Consider the following 27135-nt stretch of genomic DNA (forward strand, 5'->3'; position numbering starts at 1 on the left):
GATTGAGTTTACCGTTGGGGGGGTGGCGGTCGGTTTTATTTCTTAAAATTTGTGGTAAAGCACAAGACGGTAAAACACAAGACGGTAAAACACAAGACGGTAAAACACAAGACGGTAAAACACAAGACGGTAAAACAAAAGACGGTAAAACACAAGACGGTAAAACACAAGACGGTAAAACACAAGACGGTAAAACACAAGACGGTAAAACACAAGACGGTAAGACACAAGACGGTAAAACACAACACGGTAAAACACAACACGATAAAACACAAGACGGTAAAACACAACAAGGTAAAACACAAGACGGTAAAACACAACACGGTAAAACACAACACGGTAAAACACAAGACGGTAAAACACAAGACGGTAGAACACAAGACGGTAAAACACAATACGGTAAAACACAACACGGTAAAACACAAGACGGTAAAGCACAAGACAGTAAAGCACAAGATGGTAAAACACAAGACGGTAAAACACAAGACGGTAAAACACAAGACGGTAAAGCAGAAGACGGTAAAACACAAGATGGTAAACACAAGACGGTAAAGCAGAAGACGGTAAAACACAAGACGGTAAACACAAGACGGTAAAGCACAAGACGGTAAAGCACAAGACGGTAAAGCAGAAGACGGTAAAACACAAGACGGTAAAACACAAGATGGTAAACACAAGACGGTAAAACACAAGATGGTAAAGCACAAGACGGTAAAGCAGAAGACGGTAAAACACAAGACGGTAAAACACAAGATGGTAAAACACAAGACGGTAAAACACAAGACGGTAAAACACAAGACGGTAAAACACAAGACGGTAAAACACAAGACGGTAAAACACAAGACGGTAAAACACAAGACGGTAAAACACAAGACGGTAAAACACAAGACGGTAAAGCAGAAGACGGTAAAACACAAGACGGTAAAGCACAAGACGGTAAAGCACAAGACGGTAAAGCAGAAGACGGTAAAACACAAGACGGTAAAACACAAGACGGTAAAACACAAGACGGTAAAACACAAGACGGTAAAACACAAGACGGTAAAACACAAGACGGTAAAACACAAGACGGTAAAACACAAGACGGTAAAACACAAGACGGTAAAACACAAGACGGTAAAACACAAGACGGTAAAACACAAGACGGTAAAACACAAGACGGTAAAGCAGAAGACGGTAAAACACAAGACGGTAAAGCACAAGACGGTAAAGCACAAGATGGTAAAGCAGAAGACGGTAAAACACAAGACGGTAAAACACAAGACGGTAAAACACAAGATGGTAAAACACAAGACGGTAAAACACAAGACGGTAAAACACAAGACGGTAAAACACAAGACGGTAAAACACAAGACGGTAAAACACAAGACGGTAAAACACAAGATGGTAAAACACAAGACGGTAAAACACAAGACGGTAAAACACAAGGCGGTAAAACACAAGACGGTAAAACACAAGACGGTAAAACACAAGACGGTAAAACACAAGACGGTAAAACACAAGACGGTAAAACACAAGACGCGCTGCTGCCATGCATCTCGGCCTCCGCTGTCCTGACACAAGCGAGGGGTGCCGGAGTGTCAAGACGGAAAGATGTGGGGGGGGGGGGGGGGGATGAGGGGGTGATAACAGCGCCGCACGCTGTGTCGACAGAAGGACACGGGGGGGGGGTGGTGGGGGGTGTTAGCGGGCACCCGTCTGTACCGAGCGTTTCCCGCGGTTTCACCACCGAGGTGGAGGTGCAGCGGCCGTGCCGAGGCGAGTCCACCGAGGGACAGCGAAGAGGAACCCTGTCCATGTGTTTGTAAATTAAAAAACAAACTCTCCCGCTCTCGCCTCGTCTTTCGGGTGAGCAGCTTCTATTCACGACTAAACAAAAACACAGTCTTGCCTTAATTAGCTGTCGCCTGATGAGGCTGGTTGTAATTAGCGGCAAAACGTCAAGGTACCCCAAATGTAAATGTTGTTGTGGGTTCACTCTCCAACACACAACCGGTGTGTGCGGTGCGAGTAACGAATTGGCGGTGTTGGGTTTAACGACACATTTATAATAATAATGACCTCTCTTTTATTAAGCGCTTTTCATGTTGAAGTTTCTCAAAGCGGTGTACGTAAAAGAGCTAAACTCCACCCACAAATCTAGATAAAATCTAAGCGAAACAGAAAGGTGATCATAACAACATCAACGACCACCCTCGAAATTCCAACAAACTGAAGAACTATGACAAAAGCAAATCATAATAATAATTGCAGCGTTAATCAGGCAACAGAAGAGTTAGTTTATTTTATTTTATATACACGATCTTACCCCCCCCCCCCAAAAAAAAACAAACCCACCCCTCCATCGTGGAATAGCTGCAGCCCCGTTCACGTGGGCACGAATGACGATCGCCGGAGGAATACATCACGGAAGGTGGTGAGTTAACGGACGCAAAGGTCAACCGGCGATCGTTTTGTTCTCACGACATTGTAAAAAAAACGTGATGGGGTAAAAAAAAAAAAGGGGCGCAGCTCTGCAACCGCCCGCTGGCGCCACGTCCGGCAGGATCGACCTGCCCCCTGTCCAACCGGGAGCTCCGGAGAGAGAGAAAGAGCCCCTCCCCTGACAGAGAGAGTTTATTTTGGGCCCCCTCGCCGACACGTCTCGGAAGACGCGGAGGAGTGCCTCGCGGCTTTACCCCGCCGCACACGTGAACCCCCCCCGCCCCGCCAAGTCGACCGTCTGCGGTTGAAGCCATTTGACGCTGCTGGGCTTGGACAAAGGCGGCGGAGGTGGTGATAATTAATTAATTAATTGGTTGTGAGACCGCCCGGTGCGCCGTGGGACTGAAGCAGCCACCTTAGGATTTGCAAGTCCAGCGTCCCGAGCCATTACATTGCGACAGCGTAACTGTAGCTTCTCGTTGTAAGTGTGCTACACTATAATGTTATTATACTTATTATTATTATTATTTCCCACTGTGCTGGGCATCTCATTGATTTTCGACAACATTTTTCACCCAACGGTAAGTGCGGTTCGTAGAATTTGAGATGAATTGATATCGCAGAATAAAACAAATGTTGTGGCTATACCAGTGTAGTGACTGACTCAGAGATACCAAGAGTAAGAGGCACTCTGTTTATTAACAGTCTTCACAGTTCACACTCAGCAACTACAGCAGCTCCCAGTCAGGACAGCTGGCAGACTGCCTGAGTGGCGACGCCGAGACGGAGGCGGCAACGAAGACTCCAGCAGCAGCACGACGGGGTCCCACTCCACACGACAGCCCCGAGCTCCCGCTCGGGGCCCCCTTTTATGCTCCCAGCGTGGCCTCGCTCCACCCCGGCCACGCCCCCTCTCTAGAACCTACCAGCGGGTTCCCGGGCTTCCCCCACGTGCCCCTTCTGTAACCTTTCCCCTACATCCCTCTCTCTGGCGTATCACGTGGCCTGCTGTCAGTCAGGGCTGCTGTAACTGCAGATCCCCTTCCCTGCTAGCAACAAGCACTATGCTGCTAAGCGACCGATTCTATGTCACTACACCAGTATCAATAATAATAATAAACAACAATATTTGGCGCTATAATGTTCCCAAAAGTAGATTCGTGAGGGAAACGTTAGAGTTGCGACGTTTCTGGACATGGCCCTTCCTCAGAGAAGATGTTTCCATAGCGACCCAGACGGCTGTTATATTTATTTTAAGAGGAGGAAGAAGAAGAAGAGGAACAAGAAGAAGAGAAAGAAGAAATATATTATTAATGATAATATAATATATAAAATATTAACGTAAAGAATACACTATTTACATAGTTGTAATGTCAGTGATAAAATTGATCAAATAACCCTATGTGCCCTGACTTTTTGGACCAGCCTGTTGTACACATTTCATTATACGGCTACACAGCGATGTCAACGACGAACGCGACCGACTTTGTGTTGTCAAGTACGAAACACGAGAGATTGGTCCTCGCTCTGCGGTGTCGAGAGATTCGCGCCAAGACAGAGGTGGGCACTATTTCCTTTTGACACTTTTTGCCCCGAAAGCCCCCTTTGAGTGCAGCCGCGGTCACGTGCACGGGTCACGCCACGAGGTCGCGACAACGGGTGACCCAACAGGGTCATGTCCACGGGTGACCCAACCCACTCACGTCCATGGGTGAGGTTATGAGGTCATGTCCATGGGTGATGCCACGAGGTCATGTCCATGGGTGACGCCACGAGGTCATGTCCACGGGTGAGGTTATGAGGTCATGTCCACGGGTGAGGCTACGAGGTCATGTCCACGGGTGAGGCTACGAGGTCATGTCCACGGGTGAGGCTACGAGGTCACGAGGTCAATGTCCACGCACTCTCTCACCTTGGCATCACTGCCGCCGGGGCCCTAAAGCACTCTCCGCTTCAACGTTGCTCAGCCGACACGGAATAAAACGACACAAATACGCAACACTCACGCATTGCACGGAGCCGTTGACACCTTTTCCACTGCTTTTTGTTATTTTAGTTTTGTTGTCCTTCCCCCTCCCCGCACCTCCGATTAACACGGTCGGCTACGTACGGTGCAAAACAATTTTAATGTACGTACGTACAGACCAAACCGGGACGCGTGTCTCCGTCAGCGCCGGTCTATTATCGACACCGTGCAGTATCCTGGAACAAAGTGAAAGTAAAAACGGTGCCGGATCCCGATACAAGTCCACGCCTGCCACCCCGAACACTGACGCCAAACAATCTCGGGACTGTCCACGTCAAACCCAAACACGCGGTGACCCTATTTCACACGCAGGGCAGCTAGGCCATACCCACCCACATTGACCGCTGGCAGTTCACCAGCAAGCCTGACGCTCCTGACGAGACGCTATGATGTCGAAACCGGGCCAGAGTTTGCTTGCGTTGAACGAATGCAGCTGAAATTATGCACTCCCAGGATGCCCTGTGGTTGACAGGAAGTGGGGAGGCTCCTGGCTCTCCACTGGTCACGCCCCCAACCCACGTCCACGTGACAGAGCCAACACAATCGAGCATTTGCATGATTTCTGCAACGCGCATTTGTCCTGAGAATCATTGCTTTGTCCGCATGGATGTTGAACTTCTTTCGCACCATACGTAGCCAACCGTACTATTCGGAGGTGCAGGGGAAGGACAACACACTCAACAACAAAAAAACAGTTTTAAAGAAATGAGTTTTCAACCTAGATGATGTAAAAGTGCATAGCTCCAGTGGCTTCCTAACATCGGAAGGAAGAGCGTTCCAGACGGCCGCAGGAGTGCATCTGAAAGCACGCGATGCGGTGACCATCTTTGTTCGATGCTTTGATGAACGCTGCAACAGGGATCATTGGTACGGACATGAATGAAGATGGAGCGATGAATGAAGATGGAGCGATGAATGGAGGAGGATCGATGAATGGAGGAGGAGCGATGAATGGAGGAGGAGCGATGAATGAAGAAGGAGCGATGAATGGAGGAGAAGCAATGAATGAAGATGGAGCGATGAATGGAGGAGGAGCGATGAATGGAGGAGGAGTGATGAATGGAGGAGGAGCGATGAATGAAGATGGAGCGATGAATGGAGGAGGAGTGATGAATGGAGGAGGAGCGATGAATGAAGATGGAGCGATGAATGAAGAAGGAGCGATGAATGGAGGAGGAGCGATGAATGAAGATGGAGCGATGAATGGAGGAGGAGCGATGAATGAAGAAGGAGCGATGAATGGAGGAGGAGCGATGAATGAAGATGGAGCGATGAATGGAGGAGGAGCGATGAATGAAGATGGAGCGATGAATGAAGAAGGAGCGATGAATGCGGCTCGTGCGCAGGTGCTGGGTGGATTGTTACATCACAGGAGGACTCGACCACGATCACGACCACGATCACGACCACGACGACGATGACGATGATGATGAAAAACGTCAGCTTCTGGGCCACATATTGAATGACGTCACACGGCCAATCATGCGATGTCATGGGATGACGTCACAAGACGCAATCACGTAATTGGGTGACGCGCGCACGGAGAGTGATGTCACTGCCACGGGTGAGAAAATGCTTTTCCATTTCACGCTCAGTTTTTTAGAGTAACACCTCAAACAATTTGCCCCACATTCTATGGGGTAAGTACCTAATACTCAAATTACTTTAAAATCAAATTGTATTTGTGCTGGATCATCTTCACGGGCGCTATCTTTGATCCCTAATAGAGACAGGGGCATGTACATTGAACTTCTTTCGCACCGTACGGAGCCAACCGTGCTAATCGGAGTGCAGATGAATCGACACACAGACAAAGCAAGCAGAGTGTGCCTAGAGTTAGCGGAGTGCGCCTATGTCTAGCGGAGCGTGCCTACAGGTGTATGTCTAGCGGAGCGTCCCTACAGGTGTATGTCTAGCGGAGCGTGCCTACAGGTGTATGTCTAGCGGAGCATGCCTACAGGTGTATGTCTAGCGGAGCGTGCCTACAGGTGTATGTCTAGTGGAGCGTGCCTACAGGTGTATGTCTAGTGGAGCGTGCCTACAGGTGTATGTCTAGCGGAGCGTGCCTACAGGTGTATGTCTAGCGGAGCATGCCTACAGGTGTATGTCTAGTGGAGCGTGCCTACAGGTGTATGTCTAGCGGAGCATGCCTACAGGTGTATGTCTAGCGGAGCGTGCCTACAGGTGTATGTCTAGTGGAGCGTGCCTACAGGTGTATGTCTAGTGGAGCGTGCCTACAGGTGTATGTCTAGCGGAGCGTGCCTACAGGTGTATGTCTAGTGGAGCGTGCCTACAGGTGTATGTCTAGTGGAGCGTGCCTACAGGTGTATGTCTAGCGGAGCGTGCCTACAGGTGTATGTCTAGCGGAGCATGCCTACAGGTGTATGTCTAGTGGAGCGTGCCTACAGGTGTATGTCTAGCGGAGCATGCCTACAGGTGTATGTCTAGCGGAGCGTGCCTACAGGTGTATGTCTAGTGGAGCGTGCCTACAGGTGTATGTCTAGTGGAGCGTGCCTACAGGTGTATGTCTAGCGGAGCGTGCCTACAGGTGTATGTCTAGTGGAGCGTGCCTACAGGTGTATGTCTAGCGGAGCGTGCCTACAGGTGTATGTCTAATGGAGCGTGCCTACAGGTGTATGTCTAGCGGAGCGTGCCTACAGGTGTATGTCTAGCGGAGCGTGCCTACAGGTGTATGTCTAGCGGAGCGTGCCTACAGGTGTATGTCTAGTGGAGCGTGCCTACAGGTGTATGTCTAGCGGAGCGTGCCTACAGGTGTATGTCTAGCGGAGCGTGCCTACAGGTGTATGTCTAGTGGAGTGCGCCTGGAGCCAGAGCGAGAGGAGGAGGAGGCGCAGGAGGAGGAGGTGCAGGAGGAGGCGCAGGAGGAGGAGGCGCAGGAGGAGGAGGCGCAGGAGGAGGAGGCGCAGGAGGAGGAGGTGCAGGAGGAGGAGGTGCAGGAGGAGGATGCGCAGGAGGAGGAGGCGCAGGAGGAGGAGGCGCAGGAGGAGGTGCATCAAGGGTGGGGTGGCACCTTGCGCCCCGAGCGGTTGTTGTGCAGGTTGATGAGCGCCCGCGCGTCCTTCTCCTTCTTCTCCTTGGCGTCTACGAAGCCCCTGGCGAAGCGGATGCCGTACGCCACGTTGTCGCTGCAGCCGCCCCAGTCGAACTCGCCGCGCGCGTCCCTCCACTTGCCCTTCTTGCGGGGGTCGCAGGAGCACGAGGTGAGCTCGCCCTGGCTGCAGGCGCGCGTGATGGCGTGCACCACCCCGGCCGACGAGATGGCGTACACGAACGCCGCCTCTCGGCTACCTGGGCGCGCACGGGAGGACGGACGCGGAGGCAAAAGGAGGGGGGTGTGCCCCCCCACACCCACCCCCCCCCACCAGACCACCCACCCCCCCACCCCCCCCCCAATCCCCCACCCACCCACCATGGAACACAGGAGTGGAGTTACCAGCGATGCGCCATGGAATTGAAAATTCACCAAAACTTAATTCAAATTCAGCAAATAATTTTTGAGTGTTACAGAATAACCAATGTTAAATCAATGCACGCCTCTCATCTCACTCTACTCCCCTCCACGCACTCTCCTACCTCTCCCCTCTCATCTCACTCTACTCCCCTCCACGCACTCTCCTACCTCTCCCCTCCCATCTCACTCTACTCCCCTTCACGCACTCAAATAAAAGCCCACCGAGTATGTACAGCATCGTGAGATGTGCTCGCCCACAGATCATCAATGTATAGTAATTGTAGATTATCAATGTATTGTAATTGTAGATCATCAATGTATAGTAATTGTAGATCCTCAATGTATTGTAATTGTATTGTAATTTGGTTGCATTATCTGAATCCCAATAAGCTTACAAAAAAACACATACAAATTATATTTTTTAACACTCAAATATTTTTTTTCCCCGCTCACTCACAATCAGTTTAACATCGCCACTTTGTAAATCAACTAGCGAGCAGTGTGGCGAAGTGGTCTACAATAGCCTCCAATTAAACCATTAAAGAATCCAGACTCAGGTGTCCAGTCTGCCCCGTGCTTCGTTCTCGATCGCAATGTCGTACTCTGTGGTCTAAACTTTACTCACAGGGCTTGCATCACGGTGTTAGACGCCTTTTGGCGTCCTCTGGTCTAACACCGCCCTTTGAGACGAGGCTCCAAAGAAAGCTGTCTCTGGTGTTGACCAATCAGTTTAAAAGACAATGCGTATATTATCAGAGTATGTTTTCTGTTTGCATTGTCACTTTCATCACGCCAGGCGCTCAGGTGCCAAGCATTAATACACCGAACATTCACTGCACAGGGCCGTGTTGGTAACGCTCTTGTCTCGCTTTGAGCATTCGCGTGATTTGTCGCAGCCACATGGCGCCCACGACGTTTACACGTGTGCGTGTTTCAACTTGTGTACCTGCACGGTATCCACGCGCCCAGCCTGCGTACCCTTGAGTGCGCGCGCCCGATTGCATAGATGTCAACCCATTCGGCTCACCCCGTATTCTTGTACAGGGAAATTGAGTTTTCAGGTCCATACGGCGTACAGCCGTTTCAATACGGACACAAAAATCGTGTCAATTTGTTCGTGTTTCTCCCCTTGTGATGGGACTTTGTAGGATGAACGTTGAGATTTAAAAGGGGCACGGGGTGACCAGTAAGGTCTGAATTGGTCTGTAATAAGATAGGGCACTGATAAGGGGTTGACAGGTATGCAGATGCCCAGTATCCAACCGTGACCCTGCCGTGACACCGCCAATTTCCCGTCAATGTCACTTTGGTATCATTATATATTTTTATTAACTCTCTCTCTCTGCTGTCCTCAATATTTTTAAACGCAGCTCGTAAAGAAAAAAAAACTATTTCTACTCATGGGCTTTTCCCGCAGCCTGTTTGTGTAAACTTGTTATTGTTACCGGAAGCGAGAGGAATCATCTAGACTCGGAGATTGATTTCCCCATTGAGCTTCGTCAAGGGCTTCTTCAAGGGGACGATTCGGCCAGCAGCCGACATCAAATTACGAACGACAGCCTACCTCCAAAGCTCACCACGAGCACCGTCACTATTTAACACACACACACACATACGGACACAAAGACAAAGGTCGCCCATATAGCCTTAACATAATTTTAGGGCAAGTGCTGTTAGCGAAGGCCGGCACGGCACACGAGGGGGTGGGGTGGCCAGCAACACGCCCGGCCGCCTTTGTCTCCCCAGTGACGATGTTTACACACCGCACCGGGTACTAGTTTGAGGCTGAGTCGACTTAGGGGAGGCACAGGACCGGTTCACGTAATCGTCACTGGTGTTGGCAGCGTGCAAACCGCTACGCCACCACTCCCAAATACGAATGATGGCCTCCCTCTAAGACTCGCTATGATCACCGTCACTATTTAACACACACAAAGACAAAGATCCCCCATATAGCCTTAACAGACTGTAGGGGCAAGTGCTGTTAGCGAGCACCTATGAAGGCCGGAACGGTACACGAGGGGGTGGGTGGCCAGCACCACGCCCGACTGCCTTTGTCTCCCCAGTGGCGATGTTTACACACCGCACCAGGTACTCATTTGAGGCTGAGTCGACCTAGGGGAGGCCCGGGACCGGTTCAGATAATCGTCACTGATGTTGGCCGTGAGCGGGAATCGAACCCGGGTCGCCAGGTTCATAACACACACACATATACACACGCACGTGGCCTGCCACGCACGCCATCTCGCAAGTTCGTATATGCAGATGACACGTAGCCCTCGCTGCGCAGGGCAAAACCCCCAAGAACGTTGCCACTACAGGGACTCCTCTACTTACGAGCACTCGACTTACGAACTTTCAGAGACACGAATAAACCTGTCCGTAGGGTCCAGTCCCCCGTTCGGACCGAGAGTCGTAAGTTCAACCGCCGTGGTGGCATCTACATCTGCAGGACGTGAAGAACCAGTGGCATCTACGTCTACAGGATATGACACAACTCTTAAAGCCATTCCCCGTGTTTAGTGTGCACGCCGTACAGCGTGTTTGGAATCGACAGGAGTAAAGTTGGACTTACGAACACATCGACTTGAGAACAAACCGTTGGAACCTAACTCGTTCGTAAGTCGAGGAGTTACCTGTATTTGCATCGGCTCAGGGTCAAGCATTTTTTGTTGGCCGCATCGCAACTCTGGCCACACGATGCTCGAGCGACACCGACACGCCGATGAAGTCACCGATGGCAGGGGGGAGCGATTGGCATGCAAAAGCCATCAAGCCTGGCAGGACACGAAAGTCTCAGAAGGTTTACGTTGTGGCGACCGCCCTAAAGTACAGGCTCGCAAGCTAACGGTGCCCAGCTGAAACAGGGTTAGCAGGATAAATGAGTCAAAGAGCTTCTGCCTAGGTACGCGTGTGTGCGTGCGTGTGTGTTGTATGGGGAGCGGTAGTGTAGCGGTTAGTGCGCTGCGCTATGAACCTGGCGACCCGGGTTCGATTCCCGCTCACGGCCAACACCAGTGACGATTATCTGAACCGGTCCCGGGCCTCTCCTAGGTCGACTCAGCCTCAAATGAGTACCTGGTGCGGTGTGTAAACATTGCCACTAGGGAGACAAAGGCGGTCGGGCGTGGTGCTGGCCACCCACCCCTCGTGTACCATTCCGGCCTTCATAGGTGCTCGCTAACAGCACTTACCCCTACAGTCTGTTAAGGCTATACGGGGGATCTTTGTCTTTGTTGTAGCATGTCCGTTGAACTTCTTTCGCGCTGTACGTAGCCATCCGCGCCAATTGGAGGTGCGGTTGAAAGGCAACGAAATCGAAGTGGATACGCACATGAAGCCTTCTTTTGCGAACAGACACTTGGACATTGAAGGCTACGCATTCCCGTGTTGGGGGGTAATGCGGCTTTACAGATTACAATGGGTTTCCAGAGACGCTGGTTGTACGTTAGCGTCGCCCCTTCGACTCGCGTACGTACCGCCGCAAATATCCAGCGCTCGTTTGCGTGGCCTTGCCAAAGGGAATGGCTCCATCGCTAATCTGACCACGGAGGCATCAAAGCCGCTTCGATTTACTTTCCATGCCAAAGCGCCCTTTTTGACTCTGAGCAATGATTAATGCTGCTGCTGTACGAAGACAAAATTCAGCCGGAATTCGAAACCTATCGTCACATCTGGGGGTTGAGCACCCAGCTCCCACCTAGAAAACTGAATCAACAAGTTGCTGATGAGTAGCTGAAGGGAGCAATAATTAATCATCGTCTGTTTATTTTGCCCTCTCTGCGAGGTGAGTTCAAAGGCGAATTCGACCAGGGAGCCAGGTCTCACAGTTTGCGGCATTTTCATTAGAGCATCGGCGGAACGTATCTCATACGTTCCGCCAGGGTTCAGTAAAAATCCAACTGGTGCTCATTAAGCACTGACATGTTGTCCCGCGTGTGATTGAGCGGACGTTCTACGGACGTAGGACGCCGATGGAGGCTATCGAAAAAAACCTCACTGCAAATCCCTTCCGAGCTTCATTCACCGACGGAGCGGACGTGCGAGGCGTCGACGTCGGCTTAAAACGCTCACTTAAACTTGACGAGTCCATTTTGTGAGGCGTCATCATCGCCTCCGACGGCTCGAAGAAGCTCAACGCGTGCGCGGAAGGAGAGCGAGGCAGGCTAACGGTGATCCGAGGGACAGCCGCGGAAATTGCGGAGGAATCCGAGAATGCTTCGGAGTTTTCCGCACCGCTTTATTCAGCTCGGGGGATCATTCGAGAACCAACCCAACCCAACCCATCCACCCTACGGCTAAGGCCACAATTTAAATAAGCGAGAGGCCGCACGGTGATGTGAACTTGGTCTCGAAGGTTTTTCGAGAGCCTGACAGAGAAGGATGTCAACTTGTGACACCGCACCGCCGCTGCACAGCGTTCGCCCGCTCGCTAAGAGAGAGAGAGAGAGAACGGGAGGGCCGACGACTCAGGAGTAGCGGGAAGGCAGCAACAGCAGCCAGGCGGTGAGGAGCCAGCACCAAATTTTCCCCCGACCCCTTCCCCAAGCTCCGCACTCCTCTATATATTAAAGTCTTAATTGACGATTGCACGTGGAAGAAACCCGGTGTGGCCGGAGAAGGCCGTCGCGTGCGAGGGGGCAACACACTATCCCGTACGGATGGAATGGGCGGAGTCCTCACTTATTGCCGCCCCTTCTCCTTCTCCTGCATGGCGAGCCGCAGAGGGGGGAGGGGGGGGGGTACGGCGCCCTCCTCGACGCTCACGGCAAGGGAGTTTGACAACATCCGTTGCGGTGATCCACCAACCCTCGCCGTTGCCTCCACGCCGCTGCTGGATTGCAGGCAGCCGCGTGCACCGCCGCGCAAGTAAAACGTCCAAGATAACCGAAAGGCATCCGCTATGTCCGACGAGGTGGCAGTGATGGATGGGCGGGCCGTGAGCAGACCTAAAACCCAACAGCTTGGAGTTTACGTTGAGATTCAAGATAAGGGACAATATTATCATCAGGAGTACGATGAACGATTAAGAAGAGGCGGGGGCGAGCGCCCCTTTTGCGTAATAACCGACGAGGCGGAGCGAGTGCCGGAACCGCGGAGGGATTCGCTTTGAGGTTCACCACAAAAGGGCAAGGCAGCTCCGATACGTACGGTACGCACGAAGTTCAACATACACACGCACATTGCGTTAGCAACGTTCTGCTGTGCCTATGGAGCACTAACAACAAGGCAGCTGTGTTTGTATTTATTAGTTCAAACCAGCGTGGGTGTGAGTCTTTTGTAGGGAAATTTGGGGCGAGTCTGTCGTAGCGATTACGTGTTACTTGCTGTACTGCACTCACAGATGCGAGTTGTAACCACGTGGGGAAGCTCCCAATTTGATTCGCGGCTGCGGTTTAAAACAGACGACTGAGCCATTTGGAAGAGAGAGAGAGAGAGGAGAGAGGTGAGAGAGAGGTGAGAGAGAGGTGAGAGAGAGGTGAGAGACAGTTAAACGTGGAACATTGGGCCAAAAACGTTAATCGGACGTTCCACCACACGCACACTCACGGGCCACCCACAACGGTTCCAATCTGCTTTGGCCCTGCGCTGACTGGGCGGGAACGTCTTCTGCGTTGCATTCCAGGCCAGAGAGAACGCGACTTAAACGACGACAACAACAACGACAACAAGGACGTGCAATCCAGTGCCGGCGAGCGTGATGCCGTCGCACGTGATCCGTGGTTTTTTTTTTACGCGTCCGCCGTGCCGACAGCCGAATTTTCAGTGCCCTTTGTGACGTCAACGTTTACCGTCATAAATGTTCGACTTGGCCGAGTTCACGAGGACATGAAATGAAGGGGTCTACAAACATTACATTGGTGACACACAGAGAGATAGTAACGGGCACGCGCCTATTTGCCCGCGCTCCATCAAGTTACTGAGGGGTTGCGCAATCAGAGGGGAGGCTGAGCCTGTGGCTGCCTCACCTCTCGTCTCTCCCTGCATTTGCAGCGGAGCTCCGCAAATTTGGCGATCTTGACTATAAAAATGTTTGGAATCGTACAGAAATGACATTCATAACACGGATCAGTGGGAAAAATCTTAAAATTTATTTTATTATTTTTTTTAAATTAATTTAATTTTTACTTTTCGTAACAGCTATCTTCATTGGAGTATAACAGGTGAAGCTCTACCTCCCCTAGCCTCCCCTGACCGCACGTCCCTGTTTGATACGTACGTTTGTGCGTACGTACGCCGAACTTCTAGCGCACCGCACGTAGCCACCCGCGCGAAGTGGCCATCGTCACGCGAGAGGAGAGACAAGTGAGTATCGTCACGGGGAGACAAGTGAGTATCGTCACCCGAGAGGAGAGACAAGTGAGTATCGTCACGGGGAGACAAGTGAGTATCGTCACCCGAGAGGAGAGACAAGTGAGTATCGTCACGGGGAGACAAGTGAGTATCGTCACGCGAGAGGAGAGACAAATGAGTATCGTCACGGGGAGACAAGTGAGTATCGTCACCCGAGAGGAGAGACAAGTGAGTATCGTCACGGGGAGACAAGTGAGTATCGTCACGGGGAGACAAGTGAGTATCGTCACGCGAGAGGAGAGACAAATGAGTATCGTCACGGGGAGACAAGTGAGTATCGTCACCCGAGAGGAGAGACAAGTGAGTATCGTCACGGGGAGACAAGTGAGTATCGTCACGGGGAGACAAGTGAGTATCGTCACGCGAGAGGAGAGACAAATGAGTATCGTCACCCACGGTCTTCACAGCGCTGTGCCCACAGGGGCCGTGAATGTGCTGCCCCCTCCAAGCGGGCACGAGTCACTGTGATGACGCTGTGCGCTGTGCCGGAGTGGTGGTGGTGGGTAGTGGTGGCTAGTGGTGGGTGGTGGTGGGTGGTGGTGGGTGGTGGTGGGTGGTGGTGGTGGGTAGTGGTGGTGGTGGGTAGTGGTGGTGGTGGTGGTGGGTAGTGGTGGCTAATGGTGGGTGGTGGCGGGTGGTGGTGGCGGGTGGTGGTGGTGGGTGGTGGTGGTGGTGGGTGGTGGTGGGTAGTGGTGGTGGTGGGTGGTGGGTGGTGGGTAGTGGTGGTGGTGGCCGCGGCGAGTGGGGCAGCTACGGCAATGGAGACCTTTTTAAGGGTGCGGTGGTGAATGCCACCTCGGCGCACATTGTTGGGGTTTTTGTGTGTGTGTGTGCGTGTTTTTACTCCAGATATTAAACCGCTACCGACGGGGCGTCGAGCGGCCCGGGAGTGCGCGCCGACGACAGAGCGGCGTACGCGCCAAACCCCGGGTGAAAGGTTTCCCACGATAAATCACGAAGGAAAAAAAAACGTAAACGTGGAAACCCTCGGGCCTCAACGTTGGCCCGCGGGTCCCACGACGTCGCGCCGCCAACGTCGTGGGAACGTCGGGCCAGCGTTGCACCGACGGCGAAGGCGACGTCGCCCCTTTTGCTAGGCGCTCCGCGCGACACGTGGCACCTTTTCATTATTTTATCGGCAATTTCACCTCGTTTTGTCGGTGGGGGTTCATTTTCTGTTTGTTGAACGACCGTAACGCGATCACGACGGCGGCGGCTGTGGCCCCTCGTGCGGGAGTGGCGGTGCCATGCCCGGCGCCACGATTTGGTTTCCCTCTCCGGCGTGAGCGCCACCGATTCAGCCGTGAGCCGTCAGATGCGACAGGGGCCCTGTCCCTGTTGAAGGTGCGGGTTCTCGAGTGCTGACCCCGTCGTCAAGTAGCCCCCCCCCCCCCCCACCAACGATCCACACAGCCTGGCCACGACACTCGTGCAGCGAGGGGATTTATAGCGCTGGGCAGCAACAACGCACCGTCACAATTGTCTTGGAGAAAATGCTCGCCACTCATCCAAGAGGAGCGGTGGCTCTCGGAGTGCGGTCCCCGGTTCCACATCAGGGGTCCCCGGCGGTCCTGCAGAAGGTCCCACAGGGCTCGGATGCCAAGCGCCGCTTGATCCGCACAACAATCACGACGCTTGTTCGGGGACATTAATATTCATGTTTTACTTATGTTCCATTTAAAAATAAAGTTAGGTAACCTACCCAGACTTAAACTACCCTTAACCTCTAAGATCTAAATGCCCCACCCCCTCCTCCCCATAAAAAAAGACTTATAGCTCCGTTAAAAATGTATTCTTATATTCCGGTAATATTAATAATTTATATGATTTGGCTCTTTCGGTAAAGCCACGTAGATAGGTTATTTCCTTTGAACCTATCTACGTGACTTTACCGAAACACCCAAATGATATGAATTCCTGCAGTCACGAAAGCTTTAAGTCAAGATGAATAATTTAGCTCGACTGGTACATTGAGAGAGATGAGTGGATGCGTTCTCATGTCACGAGGGGTGGGGTGGGGGCCCGTGGCTGGGCGATCCGCACGGAAACGTTTTGCATCGGCCGAAGTCCGTCCTCACATAAAGTTCGAGAAACGCCGCCGTAGATTCGACTCCTCTCGCCCCCTGACCACCTCCCCCCCCCCCCGCGTGCACGGCGATAGCGAAATCGGCGTCGCCCACTGGGCCCAGCTGAGTCGGCAGACAGGGGTCGTCCCACGCGCCTCGAGGGGTCCACTGGGGGCACCCGCCCCCCTCCCCCCCCAATGACGCCGTGTGCCAACAACAACGCGATCGATGTCGCCGTGTGTCAACAACAACAACAACACAATCAATGTCGCCGTGTGTCAACAACAACAACGCGATTGATGTCGCGGGTATTCGCGCGAGAGATTCTTGCTCGTTTCAACGTGGGTGGTGGTGGGGGGGTGTGTTGGGGGGTGTGGTGGTGGTGGGGGGGTGTGGTGGTGGTGGGGGGGGGTGTGGTGGTGGGTAGTGGTCGGTAGTGGTGGGGGGATGTAGTGGTGGTGGGTGGGGTGTGGTGGTGGTGGGGAGTTAGTGGTGGGGTGGTGGTGGAGGGTGTGGTGGTGGGGGGGTGTAGTGGGGGAGTGTGGTGGGGGTAGTGGGGGGGTGTGTTGGTGGTGGGGAGTTAGTGGTGGGTGGTGGGTGTGGTGGTGGTGAGTGTGGTGGTGGTGGTGGTTGGGGTGTTTGCGATCCCATCTGTGCAGACTGAGCAGCAGTCGCTCGCTCTCACCGTCCGCACCCTGACCCACTCCTCGCCCTGCAATCACACTCACCACACGCCTCGCTCTCCTGTCGCCACACACTCACCACACGCCTCGCTCTCCTGTCGCCACACACTCACCACACGCCTCGCTCTCCTGTCGCCACACACTCACCACACGCCTCGCTCTCCTGTCGCCACACACTCACCACACGCCTCGCTCTCCTGTCGCCACACACTCACCGGATCTCCACAATCACCGGGCCACCACACCCTCACCGGATCGGCACGCACTCACCGGCTCATCTCATGGCAGCCGCTGCCCTGCTCACTGCCCGCACTGGCCACAACCCCACCACGAAGTGCCGGGTGTCTACAACACCCACCGCCCGGGGCAATACCGCCACCTCGGACGCGAGGTATTCGCAAGCGGCTCCGCCCCGGTTTCGAGGTTGCCAGCAAGTACTCGAGCCGGTCTCTAGCTGTAGCCGTATTCAACGGTAGCTCGAGCAAGTAACAATGGGTTTTGGGAATGCAGGCTGCCCACCATCAGCACGTGTGTGTGTGTGTGACACACTTGGTAGAGTCATCTCGCCCGCGTGCCCAAACAGCTTCCGTTTGGCCAGATAGAGAGAGGGGGCTGAACGGGCACGGCACGGGGCTGGAAGAAGAGATGGAGCCGATGGGATATGGGAGGACGTGGAGCTGGGTGGACTTGCCTAGGACTGGTACCAGCGGTGTCAAGATCGGCCTCTGTGGAGGAGGAGGCTCGTGAAGGACGCTGCTGCTGCTGCTACTGGGCAGTTGGAGGCAGTCGCCCTCCGGTCACAAAAGGGTGCAGAGACGCGACGCTCACAACAACGAGCAGAGCGCCGGGTGGCTAAAATACAGCGAGTTGGCACAGTAGGGGGCACAGGTGGTGCATCAGCCAGTCATCTCAGTCATCACAGTAAGTCGACCCGTGGCACCTGGGTCTGCCCCGTGATCTCCTGCCAGCGGGGCGTTCGACACTTCACGTGGCCTCAACGTGCACCTAGCCTGGCACAAGCGCCGTGGTGATGTCACCGCCACTTAGTGGCGAAAAACGTTTTTGTTTTGTTATGTAGCGGCGGTGCAAGGGTTAATGCGCCCTGCACTTACGAACCCAGCCACCCAAGTTCGATTTCCGCTCACGACCAGCAACAGTGGCGAATATTTGAACCGGTCCTGTGCCTCGCCTAGGTCGACTCAGCCTCAAACGAGCGCCTGGTGCGGTGTGTAAACGTCGGCAGTGGGGAGACAAAGGCGTCCGGGCGTGGTGCTGGCCACCCACCCCCTCGAGTGGCGTGCCGGCCTTCACAGGTGCTCGCGAACAGCACTCGCCCCTACAGTCACTTAAGGCAAAGCGGGGAGATCTCTCTCTTTCTCTCTCGTGATACGTCTAAAACACAACGTTGCCAAGAAACTCAACGCGCCCGACAATAGAACCGTGGGCCTCGAGAAAACAAAAACGACGTTTCGGGCCATGGTCGTTCTTCACGGCACATCGAGAGGCCGCTCAACCTCTTAGGCTATGATGCCTGAAACGTCGCCTGTCACACACACACACACATAGCCGTCAACCCGTACGGTTTCGCCCTGTGTTCTTGTGCAGGGAAATTGAGTTTTCTGGTCCATACGGCGTACAGCCGTTTCAATACGGGCAAAAGCAAAAATCGCGTCTATTCGTTTGTGTTTCTCCCTTGTGATGATGGGACTTTGTAGGATGAACGCTGAGATTTTTAAGGGGTACCACGGGGTGACCAATAAGCTCTGAGTTGGTCTGTAACACGGTAGGGCTCTGATAGGGGTTCACGCACCGTCTATTTTATTTCTCCTTTATAGGCCACAGTGCTGCTGTTGTTCACAAAGTAGCGGCGGTACACCGGTGCAGCCTCACGCACCGCTCCTCTACAATCAACATGTGAACCGACATCCGTCCTCTAACTGCTTAGACATCGCATGAACCAATTTTTAGATTATGACGCACCACCAACCACCACCACCATCACCACCATCATCATCACCACCACCACCATCACCACCACCACCATCACCACCAACCACCATCACCACCACCATCATCATCACCACCACCACGAACCACCACCACCATCACCACCATCATCATCATCACCACCACCACCATCACCACCACCATCACCACCACCAACCACCACCACCATCACCACCACCACCATCACCACCACCAACCACCACCATCACCACCATCATCACCACCATCACCACCACCACCATCACCACCACCAACCACCACCACCAACCACCACCACCATCACCACCATCATCACCACCACCATCACCACCACCATCATCACCACCACCACCACCGCCACCATCACCGCCACCATCACCGCCACCACCATCACCACCATCATCACCACCATCACCACCCCCATCACCACCACCATCACCACCACCAACCACCACCACCATCACCACCATCACCACCACCACCATCACCACCACCACCATCACCATCACCACCATCACCACCACCATCACCACCAACCACCACCATCACCACCACCAACCACCATCACCACCACCATCACCACCAACCACCACCATCATCACCACCATCACCACCACTATCATCACCACCAACCACCATCACCACCACCATCACTACCACCACCACCATCACCACCAACCACCACCATCACCACCACCACCAACCACCACCACCATCACCACCATCACCACCACCACCACCATCACCACCACCACCATCACCACCATCACCACCACCATCACCACCATCACCACCATCACCACCACCAACCACCACCACCATCACCACCACCACCACCAACCACCACCACCATCACCACCACCACCACCATCACCACCACCATCACCACCAACCACCACCATCACCACCACCATCACCACCACCAACCACCACCACCATCACCACCACCATCACCACCACCATCACCACCAACCACCACCACCACTATCATCACCACCAACCACCATCACCATCACTACCACCACCACCATCACCACCAACCACCACCATCACCACCACCACCAACCACCACCACCATCACCACCATCACCACCACCATCACCACCACCACCACCATCACCACCACCATCACCACCACCATCACCACCACCAACCACCACCACCATCACCACCACCATCACCACCACCATCACCACCAACCATCACCATCACCACCACCACCATCACCACCACCATCACCACCACCACCATCACCACCACCACCATCACCACCACCATCACCACCATCACCACCACCATCACCACCAACCACCATCACCACCACCATCTCCACCACCAACCACCATCACCATCACCACCACCATCACCACCAACCACCACCAACCACCACCACCAACCACCACCACCATCACCACCACCATCACGTGTTGTTTTCGGACTGTTTTCGATACCGCTCTCCGCCACACCCGGGGTATGGGAGTAGGGAGATGGCTGATAGCGACAACAACAACAACAACAGAAGGTAACATCGCGTCCTGCCATCATCGCGCCTTGAAACAACTCAAGCCAATCTCCCCCCTTGCTATCGCCACCGACGAACTTCACCCATCTGACCACACGCGCCCAGCGGCTTTGTTACCCCCCTCCCACCTCCTCCTCCACCTCCTCCAGTTCAAAGGGTTTGGGAGACTTGTCGAAGTCGACGCAGATGGCCATCTCTCCGTGTCACAACACCCCGATCTGGAGATCTCCGGGCGGCGCTTTTGAATCTCGTGCGGGTCTCATGCTGCTGCTGCTGATGCTTCTGCTGATGCTGCTGCTGCTGATGATGCTGCTGCTGCTGCTGCGCTTTTCTCTGAAGCGCCCCTACACATCCACCGCCCCGCCGACAGCGCCTTCATCCATTGATTACCGCCGCGGCGACAATGTCCAACAACCCCTCGGGCAAGCCCTCGGGGTAGAAATGTGAAGGGGACCGCCATCGCTCCATCCTGGCTTCGGAGATCAGCGTCACCCTGCCCCTGGTGACTTCAAACGCCTCGCTCGCTCGTGGCCCCGCTGCCACTCACGCTGGCCGTGAAGCCGCATGGGGTTTGGGTTTTTATTTTATTTTGATGGTATTTGCCAATTCATAAAGCTGCGCCGTAGTCGCGCACCTGCACGCTTCGGTGCGCCGCACTCGTTTGTATCGCGAGCTGAGAGCACGGGGTGTTGGTGTTGGTGTTGCTGGTGGTGGGCGGGGGGATTTAATGATGTAATAAATAATCGTAATAATATTCTTGGTTCTTTTGTGACCTTACCGAAAGAACGAAGAATATGAATCCCTGCAGTCACGAAAGCTTTAAATCAAAAATTTAATCGTAATAACTCAAACGTATAATGCGCTTTTCCATCCAGGGATTCCCAGTGCTCGACGCATGAACAGCAGGAAACAAAAACAGAACCAGCAGAGAAACCGACCAAACTACAGAGGGAAGGCCACTTTAAAGAGATGAGGTTGTCAAAGCAGACTTTTGTATGAATATCTACCGACTCTGATTGCCCTGATTTCAAGTGGTCGATGCCCGTTCCCCGGATACTTCACCTCCGCTGTTTATATTCCCAACAAAACAATGACTGCTCGCAACCGCCACCGCTGCTGCTGTACAAAGCACAGATTTGGCCAAAGTTGGAACCCTGCTGGTGTCGTATCTGGGTTGAAGAACCCAGCCAGGGTGATCGATGACCCCGCACTGATTCGCTACAATCGCTCGCACGCTCGCCAGCGGTCAGCCGCCTCCTTATCACTCTTCTATCGCGACTATTACGGCGACTGTTGCCACGAACTTCGCTGCTCAATTCCTCCTCTCATGCCGAGGTCATGGACGAGCAGACACTGACCGTTTCCTTCACACTGCGTTCAACCACTCACCACCACACTGCAGCTCACAACACTTCACTCACCCACCCACTCACTCACCACACCGCAGCCCACAACAACCCACTCACCCACCCACTCACCACACTGCAAGTAACAACAACACACTCACCCACCCACTCACCACACTGCAGGTCACAACAACCCACTCACCCACCCACTCACCACACTGCAGGTCACAACAACCCACTCACCCACCCACTCACCACACTGCAGGTCACAACAACACACTCACCCACCCACTCACCACACTGCAGGTCACAACAACCCACTCACCCACCCACTCACCACACTGCAGGTCACAACAACCCACTCACCCACCCACTCACCACACTGCAGGTCACAACGACCCACTCACCCACCCACTCACCACACTGCAGGTCACCACAACCCACTCACACACCCACTCACCACACTGCAGCTCACAACTACCCACTCACCCACTCACCACACTGCAGGTCACAACAACCCACTCACCCACCCACTCACCACACTGCAGGTCACAACAACACACTCACCCACCCACTCACCACACTGCAAGTCACAACAACCTACTCACCCACCCACTCACCACACTGCAGGTCACAACAACCCACTCACCCACCCACTCACCACACTGCAGGTCACCACAACCCACTCACCCACCCACTCACCACACTGCAGGTCACAACAACCCACTCACCCACCCACTCACCACACTGCAAGTCACAACAACCCACTCACCCACCCACTCACCACACTGCAAGTCACAACAACCCACTCACCCACCCACTCACCACACTGCAAGTCACAACAACCCACTCACCCACGCACTCACCACACTGCAGCCCACAACAACCCACTCACCCACCCACTCACCACACTGCAAGTCACAACAACCCACTCACCCACCCACTCACCACACTGCAGCCCACAATGCTTTTCTTTCTGCGCTCCGCTCGCATGGCTCAGCTTTGAAAATGCCCTCCCCCATTTGCCTCTTTTCTCAAGTTCTTATCATCATGCTCGATGTAACAAACGTATTAACTCTCATTTAGTACACATTCAAGAGTGCAGTTGGTTGCTACCCGCTTAAGTGATTTGGGCATTTGGGCATGTGCTCTGACAAGCCTGATAACAAAATATCATGATTTCCCCCACAAAGCTCATTTGGGTATCCGTAGATCTCTACAAATATCGGGTGACAGAAAGATGTGGCCACTACTGAAGCATTTTGGCACAAGACAGAGGAAAGTGGAGACAAATGACAAAATGTCAAGTGCCCATGGTACGTGATGATGATGATTAGGCCAACGTTTCTCTAGAGAGAGAGGGGGGGGGCTAAATGGGCACGACACGGGGCTGGAGAAGAGATGGAGCTGATGCGGTACGGGAGGATGTCGAGCTGAGTGGACTTGCCGACGAGCGGTACCAGCGGTGTCAGGATCGGCCTCTGTGGAGGAGGAGGCTCGTGAAGGGCGCTGCTGCTACTGTACAGTTGGAGGCAGTCGCCCTCCAGCAACAACGGAGGCCAGAGGAGCGATGCTCACAACAACGGGCGGAGCGCCGGGCAGCTAAAACACAGCAAGCCGGCACGGTAAGGAGCCACAGCTGGTGCTTTTCTGCCGGTCATCTCAAGTCAGTCACCACCGTGGCACCTGTGTTTTGTCCCGCCCGTGACGTCCCTGTCAGCGAGCCTTCGACACCGCACGTGGCCTCAAAGTGGGCCCCGCCAGTCTCTTTGGTATTCGTGACCCAATCACACGCGCGCATCTCCACGCATCAGCGGCCCACGCCAGTGGCTCTGGGCGGCTGAATTCAGATTTCACCGCACTCTTAAATGTGTCAGGTTGAAGGCAAAATTAAATGAAAGTGAGTGAAGTAGGGTGGTGGTGAGGTATTTGCATTTTCATCTCCATTCTATACCCAGTGGCAACGCAGGCCGTGGCAATTTCATTTTAAGTGGCTACAAATGATTTAGCGAGTTCAAAAAAAGAAATCGGCCCTCCCGTCTTTTTTCAAGCGGCCGAGTTGAAAATCAGCTGACAAAGCCTCCCCCAGCCACAGATAGGCATCTGGCGGCGGCGCTATTGTTACCTGGACACACGCACACGTACAAAAAAAAACACTTAAGCATTCAACAAAAAGTTTCACAACAGCAGCTGGAATGGACAGCCCCACGGAAACCCGCAGAACTGGAGTTTCAAAGTTTTCACTCTCCTCCACACCGGGCATCAAGACCCTGCGTGTGTCCGTGCCCGTGCCTGATCGTGCGCCTTCACAGCATCGAGCCCCTGGGTTTGATCCCCGACCCCGGTCGCCCCTTTCTCTGTGTGGGTTTTCCTCCGGGTTCTCTGTTTTTTTGCTTAACGATAAAAATGCCCGTGGCGTGGTACTGCATTGGCCAAACGTCCGAAAATTCTGTAAAAAAAAGTCCCCGTTTGGGATCTCACACGCAGGAGCAGCAGCAGCAGCAGCATCGCCTCCCTCCTGCGAAGACAAACTTGACGGGAACCATCTTATGAAAGAAATATCGAGACCCGTCGAGGGCTTTCGCTGGGCGAACAAGCGACATGGCCCATGCGGATTGTTCGTGTCCCGCAGAGCACGCACGCCGCCGCGTGCTGTAACATCAATCACACTCGCAAACTCTGTAGCGGTGGCGAGGGCGGATGGAGTAGAGTCAAGGATGTTAACGCTCGGACACAGAGAGAGAGAACGGGATGAGAGGGAAGATAATGAGTAGGGGGGGGATACGAGAAGGGATGGGAAAGGAATGAAGAATTGGGAGCACGGGGGGGGGGGGGGTCATGAGAGACGCGGATAGGCGAGAGGTTACATCGGGGCCTCGACACTGCTCCACACGGGGGCGAGAGCAGGGGTGCAGAGTGGAGGAGGCACGTGGTTTACGTTAGGAACGTGGTTTACGGGAGGCACGTGGTTTACGTTAGGCACGTGGTTTACGTTAGGCACGTGGTTCACGGGAGGCACGTGGTTTACGTTAGGCACGTGGTTTACGTTAGGCACGTGGTTTACGTTAGGAACGTGGTTTACGGGAGGCACGTGGTTTACGTTAGGCACGTGGTTTACGTTAGGCACGTGGTTTACGCGAGGCACGTGGTTTACGTTAGGCACGTGGTTTACGTTAGGCACGTGGTTTACGTTAGGAACGTGGTTTACGGGAGGCACGTGGTTTACGTTAGGCACGTGGTTTACGTTAGGCACGTGGTTTACGGGAGGCACGTGGTTTACGTTAGGCACGTGATTTACGTTAGGCACGTGGTTTACGTTAGGAACGTGGTTTACGGGAGGCACGTGGTTTACGGGAGGCACGTAGTTTATGGGAGGCACGTGGTTTATGTTAGGAACGTGGTTCACGGAAGGCACGTGGTTTACGGGAGGCACGTGGTTTACGTTAGGCACGTGATTTACGTTAGGCACGTGGTTTACATTAGGAACGTGGTTTACGGGAGGCACGTGGTTTACGGGAGGCACGTGGTTTACGGGAGGCACGTGGTTTATGTTAGGAACGTGGTTCACGGAAGGCACGTGGTTTACGGGAGGCACCTGGTTTACGAGAAGCACTTGGTTTACGGGAGGCACGTGGTTCACGGAAGGCACGTGGTTCACGGGAGGCACGTGGTTTACGGGAGGCACGTGGTTTACGAGAAGCACGTGGTTCACGGGAGGCACGTGGTTTACGGGAGGCTCGAGCCGATTTCGAAGAGAGACAGAGAGGTTGGTGGCCGAGGATTGCCACCTTTTCCTCGAGTCTGAATAAAGATTCTGATTATATTCCACCGTGGACCAAACCCGGACGTGTGTCCCAGTCAGCGCTGGGTCTATATTATAACAACAACAACAAAACTGGACACTTTAACTGTAATAACGTTCAACAAAGCAACACCGCCACCAGAGATTCCCCGGCGCCGAACGATACCTGCCACCTCCAACGCGGACACCGGGCGACCCGACCTGCCTCTCTGTGTGCCTCCTGTGAGAGAATTACGTTGGAGTGCAACTCTCAACCTCCACATGGTCCACGGGCACCAACCCCAGGTGGTACACCCCCCGATTTACATTTAGAATGAGAGTGAATTGTTTGATATCACATTCGGTGGCGAGATGCTAACCACCTCGCCTGGTATGCACCTCCGATTTGCACGGTTGGCTACGTAGATACATAAGTCGAGAGTTTGATCCCGACCCTGACGCCTGCTCTAAATTCGGAGTCTGCGTGTCTCTCTCCTCGTGGTCGCGTGGACACATTCATCTTTACGCGATCTATATTATGGGTGACATTGGTCGCCAAAGCCCGCCACGTGTTAAACACACATGCCTTTGATGATAATCGTACACCGGAGTCAAAGCCACGTCGCTCGCCGCCTCGTCTCCTGCACCGGCGCTAGACCGGAGAACGACGCCCGAGAGGCGAACGGGCGGCGCAGAAGGTGACGCGGGACATCCCAGCATGCAACGGGCCCCCCCCCCCCCCCTTGTTTGACGCCTCGTGGCGTGCCATTTCACTTCGTGAGTTCCGGTCGGGTGGTCCAGGACGAGACGCCTCGCGCTCGCCACCGCCGCCGCCGCTATAATTTAAGAGGCGCGGCAGCCATACGTGGCCGCCGTCGCAACGTCACAGGGCCATCCCCGTGACGAATCCGGTGGTGCCCCGCCCACCCCCCAACCCCATTAAGACTTCACTGCGATGCTGACAACACGCCCCGTCGTCGTCGACAGCCCACGGAGGAAAGCGCTGCGATCGCCACTTGGGTCGCGTTCCACGGCCGAATTTCTTTTGATTGTCGGTAAGACTGCTCGCTGTCCGAGAGCGAGTGAGAACCAAAAAGCTGGTTTGATGAACCCCTCTCAGCCCGGATCTCTGTCGGGGTCTCACCTAGGCACGGTCTGTCCTAGGCATGGTCTCACCTAGACACGGTCTCACCTAGGCATGGTCTCACCTAGACACGGTCTCACCTAGGCACGGTCTGTCCTAGGCACGGTCTCACCTAGGGATGGTCTCACCTAGACACGGTCTCACCTAGACACGGTCTCACCTAGGCACGGTCTGTCCTAGGCACGGTCTCACCTAGGCATGGTCTCACCTAGACACGGTCTCTCCTAGACACGGTCTCACCTAGGCACGGTCTCACCTAGGCACGGTCTCACCTAGACACGGTCTCACCTAGGCATGGTCTCACCTAGACACGGTCTCACCTAGACACGGT

General features: G+C 53.8%; 1 protein-coding gene across 1 annotated transcript in view; it reads right to left on the reverse strand.

Moving 5' to 3' along the window:
* LOC116952268 (protein Wnt-2b-like) overlaps positions 1 to 27135 on the reverse strand; it is a 105751-nt gene that overhangs the window by 19184 nt on the left and 59432 nt on the right. The window contains exon 3 of the mRNA XM_032971462.2: positions 7482 to 7759. Coding sequence (XP_032827353.2) covers positions 7482 to 7759 — 278 coding nt within the window. The remainder of the gene's footprint in view (positions 1 to 7481; positions 7760 to 27135) is intronic.

This window comes from Petromyzon marinus, chromosome 46, assembly GCF_048934315.1.
Source record: "Petromyzon marinus isolate PM22_M1 ecotype Great Lakes invasive population chromosome 46, UKy_Petmar_22M1.pri1.0, whole genome shotgun sequence".
NCBI classification, from domain to species: Eukaryota; Metazoa; Chordata; class Hyperoartia; order Petromyzontiformes; family Petromyzontidae; genus Petromyzon; species Petromyzon marinus.